Genomic DNA, 12,417 nt, shown 5'->3' with positions numbered 1-12,417 from the left:
GGACCAGCCATCACATTGCTTACACATATAACCTTTCAGATCTACAGTGTCTAAGAGTAGGGGTGAGGTGTCAGTTTGAAATTTGGCAGTATCCCTCAGTATGAGCCCTGAGGAAACCATTTCCTATTGGTAAGTGTTTACGCCTCCGGGGCTGACTTGACCTCCATGGATTCGTGATCAGTGTGTTTCCAGTGGGAGATGCAGGCAGCAGCACTACGGCTGGGGATTGTCCTCTGTTCTGACAGTGATCATGGCTCATGTGAAACTCTGCCAAATAAATCTCTAGAGATGATCATGTTCAACAACATACAGTATGCAGAAAAATAAACAATTGCAGAAAAATATACATCAATACACCATTGGCATTACATCGTCTGTGAAAATGCCCTGTTCATCTTACAGTAGAAGACTATGGGGGATTTGGGACTTTGATAAGGAAAAAGCCAAAGACATGATTATACGTTTTGTTTCAAGATTGCTTTATTCATGTCAAGTCGCCTGATCCCATTGCATCTATGATAGTTCAAAGGACTCTCAGTAAGGGCAGCTGTACAAAAAACCCCAGGGGGTCTTCATTCTGACAGTCTTGAGAGAGAACGAGAGCAAAAGAAGGCATGGGAGTAAAAAGAGTGAATAAAAAAAAAGTAAAGTGAGAGGAGACAGAAGGCAACAACCACGGGCAAGGTGAGCAGCAAGGCTGCTTTGTCCTGAATCTGCCAGGCTGATGAATCCACTCCCGCTCCTCCATCTGGGGCCCACTGAGAGCTTATGGGTTTCCCACGGCAACTGTAAACACCAGACCCAATCAATCGATCAATAACTGAATCAACCGATCACTTCTCAACCAGCTTTTCAGTCAGGTATACAGTACACAGGAAACATTCAAACATTCATCCATTCCTTCATAACAAGCACATTTCACACATCCACAGGATAAAGAAATTCCTTTTAGTCTTCTGCAGAAACTCAATCTCAAAGATGACATAGAAAGTTGTACTGAAAGTAGCATTTTTCATTCCACCCAAACTGAGCTGGTCAAGTAATAGATGACAGCATTTGGCAGTAGTGAGGTGTGTCTGTCCGTCTACTGGTTGGCCTAGTTGTCCTGCTGTAAGGGTGATATGTAATGGAGACACATCAGCAGTACAGTCCAACAGCATCAGATCACAGTCATATTCACTAGGCAACAAAGAGTAGAAATTGTCTAAAAAATGCAAATTTTGTTTTTTCCATTGCCAAACGTTTTAATATGGTGTGCCCTAATGAATACAATCCAGAGACTCTCACAAACAATCCCTAAAGCATGTTAAGTCTATGGTCAAGCATAACAGAATATTTTATAATGAATCTGTCCAAGGTAAACAACTCCAGAGTCATTAGGTAGTATAATCGTTTTAATTAAGGGGGAGGGGATTTTATAAAGTTGACATCTCCTGGTGTAATGTCTAAGTGTAACAGAAACAGTGAACATTCCAGGGCTATTGAGACTATCAAGGCAAAGGTAAGTACTTGAGCTCCTGTGACCTCGCTATAGGCTTATTGTTCGTACCATGTGATTGGTTGCCCAGCGTTAACAACCAATGACATTACAGTTAAGTGTACTAAAATGAAGGCAGCTCCACTCCTGTCCAAGTAAAACTTACACTTCAGTCCTCCTTACTTCAGTGACTTAAGACACAATACCCTTCCAATAATTGATTGCAATCCTTACCCAATAGAAATCTACTGTAATACTGTCAAATAAATTGTCAAACTTTATACAAACAGAATCTTTTGACCTTATACAATGACAGTCCTCATGGAAACTGTAATACAAGCTAACTCCTCAAACATAGACCAATGTTCTCATTCAATGTCCTGAGTTCTCATATGAAACTCTTCATAAGACATTCTGTCCTTATAAAACACACTGTACTCATAACTCATGCAAAGTCCTGAGTTTTCATAAGACACTCTTCATAACACAAAGTCCTCATATAATGACTGTGTGGATCTCCCCCTCCTCCGATGACGTAATAACAATCTCCTCCTCCTGCTGCTCCATCACCTCGCCCATGTCCTCGCCCCCCGTCGTCGTTACCATGGTGACCGTGCCATCAGGCGTTTCCAGGGCGCCGCCTCCTGCCAGAAGGGTTCCGTCGCTGATGGCTGAGGCCAGCGTCATGGCGACCTGCGCGGTCAGGTTCTCAGGCGTCGCTATGGTGATGGTGTCACCACAGTCGGAGATGGATGTGCCCTCGTCCATGGAGACGTTGCGCACAATGATTTGGTGGCCGCCGACGCCGCCACGTGATTGGTTGACGATCTGCTGTACCACCTGCATGATGTGGTTGCCCATCTGAAAGGTGGGTAGAGCGGGGATAAGTATTGAGAAGCCTTCTTAATGTGTACCTAATAGTTGATTTATCTATGTCAGGGATCATCAACTACATTCAGCCGCAGGACGATTTTTTTCTTAAGCGGATGGTCGGGGGGCTGAAACGTTGACTGTAAATTGACCACAAAAAGTCCAAACATATGTTTTACAAAACATAAGCATTTCAAAACTTGCTTATATTTGTATACAATCACGTCTCTCTATTATGCTTGGGAATACTTGGGAACAGATTTCTTAAATTAAAATTACTTGATTGTAAAAACACCAGGAAACCATCATGTCCAGCAATGAAAATCTTTAAACAAAATACATTTAGTTAAAAATACATTTTGCTACGAAAACTTGAGGGGCCAAATAAAACCACCCATGGGACAAATTCAGCCCACGGTCCGCCAGTTGGGGAACGAAATGAAGTTTTGGTACAATTTTTAAAGGCAGACAGATAATTTGTTGGATTTTTTTTGGTTGTTCTTTTTGTGTTATGATGAAATTCACAGGGTGGCGAACATGCATGGTGAGGAGCTTGATGCTCCTTTTCAATAAATATCCAGGGTCTTATTATTCTGGTGACATGATGATCGATGCTTGACAGCCGTTTCACAAATACAAATATTCTCGCTCTTATCCATAATAACCTCATCATGTAGACTCACCTACCTGCAATGTATTTGCGAGCTGTTGGCTAGAGCGCACGTGCCAGAGTAGGCATATTTGCTATTTAACAGTTTTTGGTAGAGTTGAAAATGCGATGGAAACACATTGAACGTTACATTTTCATATACCCAATAAAAATCTAAGTGGAAAAAGGACATGTGTGCACTACGTCAACACACTGATATCAGCAACAAGTCAGTTTGGTGGAAACACCAGTGGAAAATCTGCATATTTTCCTGATGCAGATTATTTTATATTTGCATGAAAATCTGTCGCCAATTGGATGGAAACATAGCTTTGGTCACATGTTAAATATACGTCTATAAACGAGCAAACAGTGAAAGGTGGGACTGATGTATGTGTGGAGGGAGGCGAGCGCTAGTCTAAGCCATCAAGACATAAAACCACTAGAACACAATTTCATGGCTCCAGGAGAAATAGGAGAGCAGAGCACTGACCTGATTCTGGTTGTCTTGGATGAGAGTCACCTCCTCGCCCTGCCCCTCCTCCTCCTCCTCCTCTCCTGGGGCCTGGGGAGAAGAGACAGGACACGTGAACTACAGAACCTTCCATACATACTGACAGCATCATTTGTGAATGTGATGATGCATCTAATTTCTGTGAGAAAAACACAGATCAATATTCTATTAACTGCGTTTACAGCAGCACCTTGTCTGTGTTGGTGCCTAAAGCTATGCCAGGTCAAGTTGAAACATTCAGTGAATTCAGCAAAAAGTATGGATATTACTTTCACATTTTCGGCAGTGTGAAGTGGGTAATAGATCCATTAGGAAAATAACCCCCCCGCCCATCTTTAAATGGTCTTACCCTAATGATGTACTCCTGGGTGTCAGCCACCACAGAGGAGAACTCCACCAGCACAGCGTGGGGGTCATCTGACATGATGGCTGCTGTGGCCAGGCTGTCTGCAGATGCCTGCTCCTCTGAGACCAGCATGCCTTCCTCCCCAGACCCCTCCTTCTGGCCAGCATAACAGCCACCTGGACACACAAACACATCAATGTAATCCTGTGTAGTGCCCTTTGGCTGTTTGCTTGTGTCAATTGTGGAATTGATAACATGTATAGGCTAATATGGAAAATCGATTACTTAATCAATTAAAAATCAGGGCCAGTGTCAGCCTATCCAAAGTAATGTAAGTCGGGAGTATACGCATAAAGAATAGTAACACTAATATCACTGATAAGATCAATGCCCGATACATCGGATCCTATGAATCTGACATTGATCTTAATGCTATACATGACCCAGGAGACAAGTGTTAATCATCCTGACCTTTGGCACGTAAGTGGCGGTTGAGGGTGCCATGCTCAGCAAAGCCCCGCCCACACTTGTGACACTTGAAGGGCTTCTCTCCGGTGTGATGGCGGATGTGGCGCACCAGAGAGCCCTTCTCCCTGAAGCCCCGCGAGCAGAACTGGCACACGTACGGCTTCTCCTGGGCGTGCGTCCGCTGGTGCACCTGCAAGGCATTCTGGGACAAAAGGGGAGGGGATTTTTTAAAAATGTAATCGTCATCTGTTAGTCAAGCAATTCACTTCTGACATGCGAGAAAAATGACTGAGATAACCGTTCAATCGAAGAAGCTCTGAAACTTGACTTAACATTAGCAGGCTCCTGCCATTTAAGAGACTAAATAAAACTGACGAAAACCAGGAATTCAACAACTTTCAGTCAGAATATTTTGCCTTCTCACGGCCTCCTTGGTTTAAATAAAAGTTGAGTATGAACAAACCTTAGTCTTGTATCCCTTGTCACAGCTGTTGCAGTTGTACGGCCGTTCCTCTGAGTGGGCCCTCATGTGTTCCCGGACGTGTCCGATGGTCTTGTACAGCTTGCCGCACTCACCACACTTATACCGCCTCTCACTCAGGTGGACCTCCATGTGCTTCTTCAACAGGTAGCCTGTCAGGAAGTCTTTGTGACACATCACACACTTGAAGGGCTTGCAGCCTGCAGAGGAAAACACACAGATCAGCTACTGTAGGTCGTGTTCATTAGTGAACACAACAGGTAGTCCCTCCCCTTCAGACCGGTTTCCTTGGAGACTAGTGAACACGACCCAGGGAGAGAGACACTGGGGAGATTTGAGAAAATGTAAGAAACAGGGAATACATGATATAGATGCATCTGATTTTGAAACCTTGGCTGAATCCTCTTATCACCCCAATCATTTGATATCAATGGATCACCCATGGTGTGTGTGTGTGTGTTGACTAATGAGGTAAAGAAACAATGGGTTATGCTGAGACTATCGTTTAAGGAAATCATTAAAAAGACAGTGGTCTTACCGAGGTGACCTTTGACATGGAAGCGGAGGTAGTTGAGCGCCTTAAAGGAGCGACTGCAGTGAGGACACTTGTGACTTTTAGACGGCGGCAGATCCTCCTGCTTGTCAGACATGTCCTACATGGCAGGGCAAGGGACATACATGTTTATCAACCTCCTGCTGAAGGTGAGAGTATACATCATGTTTATCAACCTCCTGCTGAAGGTGAGAGTATACATCATGTTTATCAACCTCCTGCTGAAGGTGAGAGTATACATCATGTTTATCAACCTCCTGCTGAAGGTGAGAGTATACATCATGTTTATCAACCTCCTGCTGTAGGTGAGAGTATACATCATGATTATCAACCTCCTGCTGTAGGTGAGAGTATACATCATGTTTATCAACCTCCTGCTGAAGGTGAGAGTATACATCATGTTTATCAACCTCCTGCTGTAGGTGAGAGTATACATCATGTTTATCAACCTCCTGCTGTAGGTGAGAGTATACATCATGTTTATCAACCTCCTGCTGTAGGTGAGAGTATACATCATGTTTATCAACCTCCTGCTGTAGGTGAGAGTATACATCATGTTTATCAACCTCCTGCTGTAGGTGAGAGTATACATCATGTTTATCAACCTCCTGCTGAAGGTGAGAGTATACATCATGTTTATCAACCTCCTGCTGTAGGTGAGAGTATACATCATGTTTATCAACCTCCTGCTGTAGGTGAGAGTATACATCATGTTTATCAACCTCCTGCTGTAGGTGAGAGTATACATCATGTTTATCAACCTCCTGCTGTAGGTGAGAGTATACATCATGTTTATCAACCTCCTGCTGTAGGTGAGAGTATACATCATGTTTATCAACCTCCTGCTGAAGGTGAGAGTATACATCATGTTTATCAACCTCCTGCTGTAGGTGAGAGTATACATCATGTTTATCAACCTCCTGCTGTAGGTGAGAGTATACATCATGTTTATCAACCTCCTGCTGTAGGTGAGAGTATACATCATGTTTATCAACCTCCTGCTGTAGGTGAGAGTATACATCATGTTTATCAACCTCCTGCTGTAGGTGAGAGTATACATCATGTTTATCAACCTCCTGCTGTAGGTGAGAGTATACATCATGTTTATCAACCTCCTGCTGTAGGTGAGAGTATACATCATGTTTATCAACCTCCTGCTGTAGGCGAGAGTATACATCATGTTTATCAACCTCCTGCTGTAGGCGAGAGTATACATCATGTTTATCAACCTCCTGCTGTAGGCGAGAGTATACATCATGTTTATCAACCTCCAGCTGTAGGTGAGAGTATACATCATGTTTATCAACCTCCTGCTGTAGGTGAGAGTATACATCATGTTTATCAACCTCCTGCTGTAGGTGAGAGTATACATCATGTTTATCAACCTCCTGCTGTAGGTGAGAGTATACATCATGATTATCAACCTCCTGCTGTAGGTGAGAGTATACATCATGTTTATCAACCTCCTGCTGTAGGTGAGAGTATACATCATGTTTATCAACCTCCTGCTGTAGGTGAGAGTATACATCATGTTTATCAACCTCCTGCTGTAGGTGAGAGTATACATCATGATTATCAACCTCCTGCTGAAGGTGAGAGTATACATCATGTTTATCATTCTCCATTGACTAACTCACCACCATCTCCTCAGCCTCCATCTCCACACACTCCTCCATCACCTGGATCTCCGTCATCCTGCCCTCCACGTCCCTGACCTGCAGGACCTCTTTAGGCATCCCGTCCAATGCCTGCTCCTCGGCCTCCTCCACCTCCTCAGTCTCATTGACTGCCTCCAGGGCGATGCCAGAGTTGATGATGGCCTGGCAGATGAGGTTGTCCCCCTCGGCCACCAGGGCATCTGCCTGAGCCTGCTCCAATATAACCTAGGAATGGGGAACCAGACAAGAACAGTGGGTCAAACATGGCTCTAGGAAAAATTTGCCATCCAAATAGGTTATATTAAACATCAACAGAGATTTGGGATACAAAGGAAATGCTTGGGGGTGGGTTTCTCCATTTTATTTCATCTGGATTGATGTGATAGAAATGGACAGGCATTCTGTAGGCATTCACAACATGGCCTTCACCTATCCTGTGTTTTCAGATCACTACACATTAACAGGTGTGAGAGGAGACGAGGAAGACAGTTTACAGTAGTGGAATGCATCCAGATCTCCACACACCTGCTGTTCCTGCCCTTCTCCCTCTACCTCCATGTGGAAGTGGACCTCGTGGATAACTTCCTGTCCTCCGCTGTCAGTCTCCACCACGCTGACCACTGCTGCCTGCGCTTCCTCTTCCTCCTGCTGCTCCACTTCCTGCTGAGCAGCCAATGAGGCGGCCTCTGCCTCCACTCCTGAAATAAAAAAAATGACACCATCAATACCTATATATTTCCCTGTCCAGCTACTTATCTACCGATATATTAAATATATGGATCTTTCTATCCATATATTTATCTTTCCATATTGTAATCTCCCTCTTTCCATATAAACAAAGTACACTACCAGTCAAAAGTTTTAGAACACCTACTCATTCAATGGTTTTTCTTTATTTGCACTATTTTCTACATTGTAGAATAATAGTGAAGACATCAAAACTATGAAATAACACATATGGACTCATGTAGTAACCAAAAAAAAGTGTTAAATTAAAATCTATTTTATATTTGAGATTCTTGAGGTTCATTCGGTAGTCACCTGGAATGCATTTCAATTAACAGGTGTGCCTTCTTAAAGGTTAATTTGTGGAATTTCTTTCGTTCTTAATGCGTGTGAGCCAATCAGTTGTGTTGTGACAAGGTAGGGATGGTATGCAGATTATAGCCCTATTTGGTAAAAGACGAAGACCATATTATGGCAAGAACAGCTCAAATAAGCAAAGAGAAAAGACAGTACATCATTACTTTAAGACATGAAGGTCAGTCAATGCAGAACATTTCAAGAACTTTGAAAGTTTCTTCTACTGCAGTCGCAAAAACCATCAAGCGCTATGATGAAACTGGCTCTCATGAGGACCGCCACAGGAATGGAAGACCCAGAGTTACCTCTAGTTACCAGCCTTAGAAATTGCAGCCCAAATAAATGCTTCACAGAGTTCAAGTAACAGACATCTCAACATCAACTGTTCAGAGGAGACTGTGAGAATCAGGCCTTCATGGTCAAATTGCTGCAAAGAAACCACTACTAAAGGACATCAATAAGAAGAAGAGACTTGCTTGGGCCAAGAAACACAAGCAATGGACATAAGACCGGTGGAAATATATCCTTTGGTCTGGAGTCCAAATTGAGATGTGGTGTGGGTGAACAGATGATCTTCGCATGCGTATTTCCCACAGTGAAGCATGGAGGAGGTGTGATGGTGCTTTGCTGGTGATTTATTTAGAACCAAAAGGAACACTTAACCAGCATGGCTACCACAGCGATACGCCATCCCATCTGGTTTGGGCTTAGTGGGATGATCATTTGTTTTTCAACAGGACAATGACCCAACACACCTCCAGGCTGTTTAAGGGCTATTTGACCAAGGAGAGTGATGGAGTGCTGCATCAGATGACCTGGCCTCCACAATCACCCGACCTCAACCCAATTGAGATGGTTTGTGATGAGCTGGACTGCAGAGTGAAGGAAAAGCAGCCAACAAGTGCTCAGCATATGTGGGAACTCCTTCAAAACTTTTGAAAAAGCATTCCAGGTGAAGTTGGTTGAGAGAATGCCAAGATTATGCAAAACTGTCATCAAGGCAAAGGGTGGCTATTTTGAAAAATGTCAAATATAAAATATATTTTGATTTCATAGTTGATGTGTTAATATTATTCTACAACGTAGAAAATAGTACAAATAAAGAAAAACCCTTGAATGAGTAGTTGTTCTAAAACGTTTGACCGGTAGTGTATGTGGAAACCCCTTCAAATTAGTGGATACGCCTATTTCAGCCACACCTGTTGCTTACGGGTGTATAAAATCGACCTTACAGCCATCCAAACTCCATAGACAAACATTGGAGGTTGAATGGCCTTACTGAAGAGCTCAGTGACTTTTCAAATCAGTTCATCAAATTTCTGCTCTGCTAGAGCTGCCCCGTTCAACTGTAAGTGCTGTTATTGTGAAGTGGAAACGTCTCGGCACAACAACGGCTCAGCCGCGAAGTGGTAGGTCACAAGCTCATGGAACAGGACTGCCGAGGCGTGTAAAAATCACCTATCCTCAGTTGCAATTCTCACTATAGAGTTCCAAACTGCCTCAAAGCAATTGTCAGCACAAGAACTGTTTGTCGAGTGCTTCATGAAATGGGTTTCCATGGCTGAGCAGCCGCACACAAGCCTAAGATCACCATACACAATGCCAAGCGTTGGCTGGAGTGGTGTAAAGCTTGCCGCTTCTAACTCAGGAGCAGTGTAAACACGTTCTCAGGAGTGATGAATCACGTTTCACCATCTGGAAGTCTGATGGAAGAATTTGGGTTTGGCGGATAACACGGAATGCATAGTGCCAACTGTAAAGAAAGAATGTTGGAGGAGGAAGAATGGCTGGGGCTGTTTTCATGGTTAGTTCCAGTGAAGGGAAATCTTAACGCTACAGCATACAATGACATTCTAGATGATTCTATGCTTCCAACTTTGTGGCAGAAGTTTGGGGAAGGCCCTTTCCTGTTTCAGCATGACAATGCCCCCGTGCACAAAGAGAGGTCCATACAGAAATGGTTTGTCGAGATCAGTGTAGAAGAACTTGAGTGGCCTGCAGAGCCCTAACCTCAACCCTATCAAACACCTTTGGGATGAATTGGAATGCCAGCCTCATCACCCAACATCAGTTCTCGACCTCACTAACACTCGTGGCTGAACAGAATCAAGTCCCCACAGCAATGTTCCAACATCTAGTGGAAAGCCTTCCCAGAAGATTGGAGGATGTTATAGCAGCAAAAGGGAAACCAACTCCATATTAACACCCATGATTTTGAAATGAGATGTTCGACAAGCAGGTGTCCACATAATTTCAGTCATGTGGTGTATGTATCCTACCATCTATCCATATATCTATCCACCCATGCATGATCCCTCAATCTTTTGACAGACTGCTACCTTTCTGCTGTCCGTCCTTGCTGACGAGGATCTCCTTGTACTGGTTGAAGCGGATCTTCTCAGTGCAGGGGGTGATGGACTTGAGATGTCTGGTCAGAGCCCCTGACTCCCTGAAGGAGAGCCCACACAGATTACAGCGGTACGGGCGTTCGTCTGGGGGAAGAGAGGGAGAGAGACTGATGATGGAGATAGGAAATGAAGCTGCATATGTCACATGCAGCAAAATCGCAATCTGAGCCCGCCCCCTTTTCCAGTCCACTGTACCTGTGTGACGGCGGTTGTGACGAATCAGGGAGCCTTTGGTGCGGAAGGCACTCCCACAGAGCTCGCAGGGGAAATTCTTATTATCACTGTGGGTGATCATATGGGTTCTCAGGATGTTTGTCTAGAAAAAAGGTAGACAGAAAAATAGGTTTGTTTGATAGAGCATAAACAAGGGAAGAACAAAATAGCTGATAGTTTTGAAATCATGACTTTCTTCCAGACTAGACAAGGTACTGACAATCTGTATGGGTTCATTCTCAGATCTATATCAACAGGAAGCACAGGTGCAGTACAACTCACTGTTTTGAATGTCTTCTCACATGTTTGGCAAATGTAGCGTCCATCTTTGTTGACCCTGTAGACTGGCTTGTCTGCACCGTCAGGGCTGTGGGCCTCGGTCCCCTCTGTTAGGACAGTAGCCTTCCCTGTGCCACCTCTCTTCCTGCGACTTCGAGAGGAGTGGCCTTCAACTTCTACCTCACCTGAGAGAACTTAAGGCTGGTTAATTCAGTCCCCTCTAATTTTTTTGACTAACCCATTTCAACTGGGCATGAAAGTCAAAACAAGAGTAAATTGGGTTTCTGACAGAATATAAAGTCTTTGCCATGAGAAGAAACCATAAATCAATCAAATAATGCCTTATCAGTTATGGACAGATGATACTGAAGAGTGTCAGAGTACAAAAAGTCAAGGAACATTGACTGACCGTTGTTGTTGGACTTGTCTGGTTCATCTGAAGACAGTCCACTTCCATCCATTCTTGTCAAGGTAGCAGAGGTTCCATCTGGGGCAAAAACCTGACCAAACAAACGTTGACATATCACCCCATGCATTTATGAATTCTACAATCTACACAGAGTAGGCACCGGGTGTACAATTGTCCGGGCAAGCCTACCTCTTGGTTGTTATCCCGGGGTTTATTGACGGGCACCTGGGGTTCCTGTGCCCGCGTGCAGTTCTGCTGAAGCTTGTGCTGGATGAATGCCTCCAGCGTACAAAACTCGGACTGGCAGCGTCCGCACTTGTGGACATCTTCATCTGCAAGTGAAATGCATGAAAAAAATGCGCACAATCAAGAACAACACAGTTCAAAATAAATTGTAAAACGTTCAATGTTGTTGACTGACTGGCTAGCTAATTAATTGACACATGCAAGTGACTGGACATTGACATGGCTAAGTTAGCTAGCTACTGTAGCAAGTGCAACCGCCAGCTAACTTAGCTAATGTTAACATATTTAGCAAGCCTGGCTAGTTGGTAAAGCTAAAACCGATAAGTGCAAAGTTAAACTACAATCCGAGGATGCTAACTAAATCTGACCAGCGCGACCTACACTAGTTGGCTAGCTAGCTAGCTAGATATATAGCATTGACCCGATACAGCGCAAGCAAAGATGTGGCGCAAGCTAGAGTGCACCGACCTTATTTTGTCGCCTACCAAGCAAGCTAGCTAGCAGCTAAATAAATGTAATCAATTGGAGTGGGCCTACATATATGCCAATAAAAATATATGACTGTTTTTGCACGTAAACTGTCTTTACCTTCATCTCCGAGAGTTGTTTGAATTGTGACGATGTTGTTGCCGTGATCAGTTTGCTCACTCACTGGTTCTGCCGTATTATTATTTTCTACATTCATGTCGTTTGAGTTCTCCGTCTCTGTCGCAACGCTACTAGAGGGAAAACATGGCGGATTTACGACCTCGTAGTCATAACA

General features: G+C 43.8%; 1 protein-coding gene across 2 annotated transcripts; it reads right to left on the bottom strand.

The window, feature by feature from the left end:
* Window positions 1-1,376: 1,376 nt before the first annotated feature.
* On the bottom strand, window positions 1,377-12,394 carry LOC106596287 (transcription factor E4F1). Of its 2 annotated transcripts, none has more exons than XM_045719975.2 (14): window positions 12,243-12,394; window positions 11,598-11,740; window positions 11,409-11,499; window positions 11,003-11,193; window positions 10,703-10,823; window positions 10,439-10,591; window positions 7,542-7,714; window positions 6,996-7,241; window positions 5,344-5,458; window positions 4,788-5,005; window positions 4,328-4,526; window positions 3,860-4,032; window positions 3,490-3,561; window positions 1,377-2,338 (listed from the first exon to the last, which is right to left on the bottom strand). In XM_045719975.2, the coding sequence occupies exons 1-14, from the start codon at window positions 12,337-12,339 to the stop codon at window positions 1,973-1,975; spliced, it is 2,358 nt and encodes a 785-aa protein (XP_045575931.1). In that variant the 5' UTR covers window positions 12,340-12,394; the 3' UTR covers window positions 1,377-1,972. The 2 variants fall into 2 exon arrangements, with proteins under 2 accessions (XP_045575931.1, XP_045575932.1); XM_045719976.2 differs by having other exon boundaries at window positions 11,003-11,184.
* Between the last annotated feature and the right edge of the window lie 23 nt (window positions 12,395-12,417).

This window comes from Salmo salar, chromosome 06 (assembly GCF_965601325.2).
Source record: "Salmo salar chromosome 06, fSalSal1, whole genome shotgun sequence".
NCBI classification, from domain to species: Eukaryota; Metazoa; Chordata; class Actinopteri; order Salmoniformes; family Salmonidae; genus Salmo; species Salmo salar.
The sequence above is the reverse complement of the archived record's forward strand: the minus strand, read 5'-3'. Positions and strand labels throughout refer to the sequence as shown.

Excerpts from the sequence above, each read along its gene's own strand:
- LOC106596287 (XM_045719975.2), bottom strand. The coding sequence starts at position 12,339 with ATGAATGTAGAAAATAATAATACGGCAGAACCAGTGAGTGAGCAAACT. Across the intron at positions 11,741-12,242 it reads AACAACTCTCGGAGATGAAG|ATGAAGATGTCCACAAGTGC; the intron begins GTAAAGACAGTT and ends TTTCACTTGCAG. Across the intron at positions 2,339-3,489 it reads TCCAAGACAACCAGAATCAG|ATGGGCAACCACATCATGCA; the intron begins GTCAGTGCTCTG and ends CCCACCTTTCAG.